At 57.2% G+C, this 6728-nt stretch overlaps 1 protein-coding gene across 1 annotated transcript; it reads right to left on the bottom strand.

Annotated features, from left to right (window-relative positions):
- Positions 1-1459: 1459 nt before the first annotated feature.
- On the bottom strand, positions 1460-6639 carry MRPL38 (mitochondrial ribosomal protein L38). The gene is made up of 9 exons (XM_081575402.1): positions 6544-6639; positions 6230-6409; positions 4499-4633; positions 4211-4419; positions 3638-3710; positions 3424-3469; positions 2388-2546; positions 2020-2156; positions 1460-1807 (listed from the first exon to the last, which is right to left on the bottom strand). Exons 1-9 carry the CDS (start codon positions 6608-6610, stop codon positions 1671-1673), a joined length of 1143 nt encoding a protein of 380 aa, XP_081431528.1. The 5' UTR covers positions 6611-6639; the 3' UTR covers positions 1460-1670.
- Between the last annotated feature and the right edge of the window lie 89 nt (positions 6640-6728).

The following is a 6728-nucleotide window of genomic DNA, read 5'->3' on the forward strand; positions in this document are numbered from 1 at the left end:
GCGGGCGGAAGGCCCGGGGCCTCTTAAAGGGACCGCGGGCGCCGGGGTGTGGGTGCGGCGGGCGGAGCGAGGACCCGCCGGGGTGACAACTTGTCTTCCCCTCCGACCACACCAGCCGCCACTCCCAGCGCCGGCCCGCCGCAGCACGCCCATTCCGCCCTGCGCCAACGGCTCCCGGCTCCGAGGCGCCCCTGCCTGCCTTCTACCGCCCAGGCTGGATGGGGGTCAGCTCTCTCTGGTCCCACCCTGGGACCTCATCCCACTTCCCGAGATCCTCAGTCCAGCAGCTCCCGTGCAGGGGATTTGGCCCCAGGTTCTGGAGACTAGAGCCTTGGGAAACCCGTTGGGCTTCCAAGCCTCCTCCTGGCTAAGGGCCACCCTCGGAACCTCTTCTGAGGCCCTCATCTGAAAATCTAATACAAGTAACACTGACAACAGTTATCTACCTCCCATGGGTTTTGGCTATTAACTGGAACAGGACAGCACGTGGGAGGGCCTGGCAAGGAGCCCGGAGCACACAGCTGGTGTTCATTAAATGCTCTCCCCACCCAAGGGGCTCTGCTGCATTTTTTTCCTTGAGCTGAGTTTCAGGCACTTGCCGGACTAGGGTATCTCCCCTTCTCTAGGCTATGCCTAATTTTGGTTCTTCTAAAGTAAACAGTGAGGTGTAAATGTATGGTTACCAAGAGACAGAGACCAGAAAATAGTGGTTCCTTTCCACCCCCTTTAATGGAAACTCAAAGCAGTCTTCAACTGCACTCGGAATACTGTGCTGGGGCGAGTCCCTTGTTTGCAGGTCCAAACTGTTCTGGAACCCCACTTCTTAAGAGTTGGTTCCCCTGCAGCTTGAGCAGAGGGGGTCCCTGGGGCAGTGTGCTGGGCCAGCGTGAGAGGCAGGGTTAACTCTTCTTTCTTTCTGATCTAGCTGGTTTAATTTTGATTCTGAGGCAGGACATCCTCTCAATGCAGCAAACCTTGTATTGTCGTGTTTTGTAATATGTTTATAGTTTCTCTTTCTGATCTCTTGACTGGCTCCTAGGCAGTCTTCTCCTTTAGAGAAGAGAAATACCCTAACCACCCAGCAACCATGCAGGAGCTTCCAGGGCTCTGAGCAGGGCAGTGTGCCCAGAGATCTCTGAGACCTGCCTGTGCCCCACCTGACAAACCTTCTTTTTCAAAGAATCTGGAGGCTGGAAGCATGAGAAAAGCCCGTGAGGGGGACAATGCCCAGGGCTGGCAAATTTCTTTCAAGAGGCCTGTGGGGGCAGCCAGGGCCCACCACCTGCGCTTCTTCTGTACCTGGCTTCAGCCACTGGATCACAGGGCCTCTGACACTCTCACAAAGCAGAGGTGAGGGGGCACCTCCGGGGGTGGGAGGCAGCCTTCTGCCCACTCATAAAGCAACAGATTTCCACCAGCAGGCACTCTGGCTATTGCCAGAACATAAACTCAGACCAGCTACAGCCAAAATCTTTATTGGAAGCCCTACCCCTAGCCTTCCTTCCCAAGCCCTGAGCCTGCTGGGAGGGTGGCAGAGGGGCGGCCTCAGGCAGGAGAACCCCAATCCTTGGCCCCTTAGCGCTGCGTCTCTATTGCCCCTGCCTGCAGAGCCTGGCAGGGTGGCCTGAGAAGCCCAGTTCACTCTCTGATGTGGGGGGCACTCTGGTCCCTCAGTAGATGCCATAGGTGGGTTCGTGACTGTCCCTGTACCGGTCCAGGTAGCGCAGGGGCTGCCGGTGGGGGAAGCACTTCTGCTTAGGGTGATAGGCAGGCGGCCGCACAAACTCAAACACAGGCTCTCGCATATCTGCAGGAAAAGTGAAGGAGAGGCACGCGTGTGGACTGCTGCTGGCCTGAGCCCATCTGTCTGTCTGCTCTGGGGGACTGCCCAGCCAGCCCACACCAGGAATGGCACGCCTGCTGGTGGCCCTCTCCTGACAGGCGCTTCTCCTGGCATGTCACGGGAGGTCTGTGAGCTCAGAGCAGCCGCCCCCTCCCCCCTGCCCACTCTGCCCTTACCCAGGAGCTGGTGGAAGATGTGGGTGACTGAGTCATCCCAGCGGCACTGGAAGAAGGCCAGGCCAGCCGGGGTCATGGCGTCTTGGTGTTTCTTGTAGAAATCAAAAGTGTGGAAGGTCCGCTGGGCAAGCTGGTAGCTGTAGGAGGAGGGGAGCATTTGAGAGTTGGGGGGGCACCAGAGCCCCACACCCCACCTCTGGTCCCACAGGCAATGCTGAGAAGCCCCTTAGGGTCTGCCTAGCACAACTACCCTTCTGCTCGCCTCAAGGCCCAAGTGATTAGAGAGGAGACCTGAGGAAGACTGACCGTTACTGGGAAGCTGGCCCTCCCCTGGCGGGGAGGAGCTGGGGTGGGGAGGCACAGATTACCAGGGTGAGGGCCGGGTGTCCCCGGAGAAGTCGATTGGCTTGTCCTGCTTGAAGAGAAGGAAGGCAAAGCGGTGGAAGCCGGAGCCTCGGGCGGGGAATGGGGGGAGGTAGGGACACGTCTCCTGTCCTTCAGCCACCCTGCTGCCCGGGATGTTGGTGCTGGTGGGAGAAAATGCATCTGTTAACTGCCACTCGCCTCAGGCAGCAGCAGGAACATCCCCACCCAGTGCTCCCTAGAGATTGCTACAACTCCCCAGGAGGACCCTAAGATGATCTCCACTACACAATCAAATAGGAAAAAGAGCCTTGTACACCTTCAGATGGAGAGCAGACATGTGGAGGGAAAAGTAGGGGCTGCGAGGCCAAGAGCCCCAGGAACTCTCAGGATGAGAGCAAGCTCATGCAGCTGGTTGCCTGGCACTGGGGGGCTGGTGGGGCGGCACGGCCACTCGGGCGGGAGAGCCACGCCACCTGGGACTGCTTCTCTCCCAATGTCCCGAAGGCTCTGGGTTTGTCAGGGAGTGTCTGCCCAGCCTGGCACTGGGATGGCCACTGTACCTGCCCCAGGTACAACTCGCCAGAGGGCCTGCTGCACAGGGTGGTAACTGCAGTTGAATAAAAATGCCTGACCTCTGCCTCTAGCCCTGGTCCTCAGAACCAAAGGCCACCAAGAAAACAAAAGGCAGCCCACAGGTGCCAGAGGCCTCTCATGGTCTCCTTTCCCATTTGCTTGTCACTGAGCCCCTCAGAGTGGCTAAGGCACATGGTAGCACGACCCTAGTTTCAGAGATGAGGAAATGAGTTCAGGGAGACAAAGAGATTTGTGGGAGGGGCCGAAACCCACTGCCTGCTTTCCTTCTATACCCTGGATCACCCTTCAGGGTCCCTGGCACCCTCAGGAAGCAAAGGTGAGGGACCACCTCCAGGGTTGGTAGGTGGTGGTTCATCCATGGTGGAGCCAAGACTCAAGTGCAGCTCTTTCAAGGATGCCAGAACCTCCTCGAAGGCTGAGCCACACCCCATCCCAGGTACTTACACCAGCCAGTGTACGTACTCGGCGTCCGGTTCCAGCAGGTGTCCATCTACACACAAACACACCCCACTGACTGAGGGCACTGCTGCCCCCTCCCTCCCCCTCCCTTGGAAGGAGCTGGGGCTGGAGCTTCCCACCTGGCCCCTCCCCCAGCTCCCCAGGGCCTCCCCGGGGAGGTGAGGGAGGCAGGCATCCCCATGAGCGCCCAGACCCTTACCCAAGTTGGTGAGCAGCAGCGTCCACATGGAGCCCTCATCTGCCTCATAGCTCACCTCCGGGGGCTGGGCAGCCTGGTGGGGAAAGAACAAGGGTGCTGTCACCCCATCAGGGATGGACAAACTGTTCTAAACAGACCTTTATCCTGGAGGGCAGGAGCCTGAGGGAGCCTTGGAGAAAGGAGAGCCCATTCTGGACCAAGTGCCCTGGAGAGCCCCTTGAGAGGCAAGTGAGCAAAGACTTATCCAAAGAGCCCTACAGAGCTGCCTATCCAGAGATCTGAACCACAAGAAAGCCAATGGCCAGGGGCCGGGAGGGCACTCTGATGGAGCTTCTTTTTCTTTCACCTTCCATTCCCTTCTTTGTGATTACTTTACCATGGTGGTGTTTACTGGGAAATCAAAGAGACAGAGAACAAGAAAACCCCAGGTCAGCCTACCAAGACGCTGCGCTTGTGCCCTTGACCACCGTTAAGAACCGCCTCTGTCAACGCTTTCAAAAAGGAGTTGTCTCTAGCCCGTGGTGGGATGTGTCTGTGCACACAGGGCAGGGAGGGTCACAGGCCAGCAGTTACCTCAGTTGGAGTGACTTCATTGCCATAGTACACAGGTACCAAGTCGTCCTCGCCTATGGCATAGGCCACATGCAGGGGGACTCGGGGCACGAAGGTGGCTCCGTGGAAGAGGTCCCGATAGAGGCCATAGTATTCGGCCAGACGCTGCTTGTGGTAGGGGCCACAGGTTCTCTCCCATTCGGCCTGCACGGCCTCCAAGGGGATGCTCGCTGGAAAGGAATGATGCCGGTCGGGATGCAGGATAGGGGCAGGGACACACCCAGGACTCCCTCCCTCGGGAAGGCTTACCTGTGCGGAGGCGAGCGGCCCGCTCCTCCTCCACACTGGCCCGCAGCTCCCGCAGGACCTGTTTCCGTTCCAGCAACTGTTGGCTCCGGCGGACCTTAGGTGGAGGCAACCCAATGTCAACCTTGTCTTTGGGATCTGGGGAGGGAAGATGTGTTTGGAGAAAGTGGAATCAGGTCTTAGCTAAGCTCCCCGTCTGTCAGGATACATTTAATAGGAGGCTTCCTGTGTGCTGTTTTCAGTCTTGCATGAATTCTATGTTCCTTAACAGCACCTGAATACAGGTGCCAGAGAGCTGGCAAGCCGGCTTTGGGGGACAATAGGAATTCATGTATCTCATTCATATGGAAATTCCATATGGTGATCAGCAGCCATTTACAAGTCTCCTCCTTTCTGGTATGTAAAGTAACTGTTACAACCCCCTCTCTAGAAAATAATTCTAACCTCAGGCTTTCTAGATGACTTGTTAAGACTTTTGATCCCTATCTCTGCTAAAAAGGGCTATCTGGTAAGAGAGTATATATATGCCCACAATATGTTGAATAAATGCCTTTGTTCCACCAGAACACTGATCACCGAGTGTCTTTCCTCATTTTCTCTCTCTTTCTCTCTCTCTCTCTCGCTCTCTCCCTCTCTCCATTTCAGGCTGCTTCCACGGAGCACAGGTGTCCACCGTGTCTACTTATTTGCCCGGGCTTTCAAGACCTCTTCGAGAGGGCACCCTGAGCCTACGTAGACGGTGCTAGCTCTTTGTCCTAGAGTTATATTGGCATACTGTGTAAACCAGGGAATATCAGCCTCTTTTTCTTCCTTCTTTTCTTATCGGTTGACTCTGTACCCCCAAGTTCCGGTCCATTAAAGGACCACAACACCTGTCCATACTTTCCCTCTCACTGGGCAAACTCTGCTACTATTCACAAAACTAAAACACTGTGCTGTCAGCTTCACAGACCTGGACTTGTTTCCATCACTAAGCAAATTGGATACAACGTGAGGCTGTATTTTCTGATCCCTAAACAAGGTTATATCTGCGTGCATGTGTACTAGGTCGCTTCAGTAGTGTCTAACTGTGCGACCCCATGGACTGTAGCCTAGCAAGCTCCTCTGTCCATGGGATTCTCCAGGCAAGAATACTGGAGTGGGTTGCCATGTCCTCCTCCAGAACATTATTTGTCTAAGTCATGGGAAACCCAAGCGGATGGTGACCTAATTATGGCTAGGATCACCTTCAAGCCTGTTCACATCTGGCCGTGCAGGGTCCCTGAGTCACCATCCCAAGGCTTTCAATTTAACTCAGCAAAGTACTAGTCATCTGTGGCAGATGTAGAGATCTAGTGGTGGTCAAGACAGACAGGATCCCCGTCCTTAGAGAGCTCATAGTTTGGGAGGGAAGCAGCGAAGAGTCAGGATGCAGTGTCGCCAAGGTGACATCAACAGTGTTATGGGAGCACAGAGGGGTGTTCCAACCCAGAACTGGGACGGGGGCAGTTGGTCAGGAAAGGACTCTAGATGTAGAACATCGAAGGTGGAAATCTAATAATGAAGGAAGAGAATTTTCCAAGGAGGGGAGCCAAAAGGTATGAAAATGCTGGCGGGACTAAGCCACCACCAGTGCACACAGGAACGTGAGCAGACCTTCTCCGCCAAGCTCGGGGAGCACGCCGGCGGAATCACCCCCCTCCAACCTTCAAGTCCCAAGGCGGTGGGTCACAGCCCAGCTCCGGACACCCCCACCTGACTCCTCCCCGAAATGCTCCCGGTACGTCCGCCACCAGTGTGCGTCCTGCGCCTCCCGCTCCGCCCGGCGCCGGTAGCGGTCGAAGCTGCGGTATTTCTTCAGCCGCTCCAGGTTGCTCACGTCGATGTCCTCGTTGGGCATCGGCCCCAGAGGAGCGGCCCGGCGGCTCAGGGCGGCTGCGGGGGGAGAGCAGGACATCAGGCTGGCCCCGGCCCGGCTCCCGCGGAGGCCCGGGGCGGGAGCCGGCTCGAGCCCCAGGGTTCGGCTGGATGGGGACTTCCAAGAGCCCCTCACCCCCCAGAGCCCTCACCTGAGGTGCTGAAGCCCCGCAAACTCCGACTCCCGTTCAGCACGGTCCGCCACCAGGGCGCCGCCATCTTCCCTCAAGCCGGCGCACCGCCGCTCCGAGGACCCCGCAGAGGTGGCCGGAGCGGCGCCTGAGCGCACGGCGCAGGCCCCGCTCCCGCGTCCTGGGCCCGGAGTCCTCCTCTTCCG

This window comes from Giraffa tippelskirchi, chromosome 3 (genome assembly GCF_054371585.1).
Source record: "Giraffa tippelskirchi isolate mGirTip1 chromosome 3, T2T-mGirTip1v1.2.pri, whole genome shotgun sequence".
Taxonomy (NCBI): Eukaryota; Metazoa; Chordata; class Mammalia; order Artiodactyla; family Giraffidae; genus Giraffa; species Giraffa tippelskirchi.

Excerpts from the sequence above, each read along its gene's own strand:
- MRPL38 (XM_081575402.1), bottom strand. The coding sequence starts at position 6,610 with ATGGCGGCGCCCTGGTGGCGGACCGTGCTGAACGGGAGTCGGAGTTTG. Across the intron at positions 4,634-6,229 it reads GCATTTCGGGGAGGAGTCAG|ATCCCAAAGACAAGGTTGAC; the intron begins GTGGGGGTGTCC and ends TTCCCTCCCCAG. Across the intron at positions 2,157-2,387 it reads GACACCCGGCCCTCACCCTG|CTACCAGCTTGCCCAGCGGA; the intron begins GTAATCTGTGCC and ends CTCCTCCTACAG.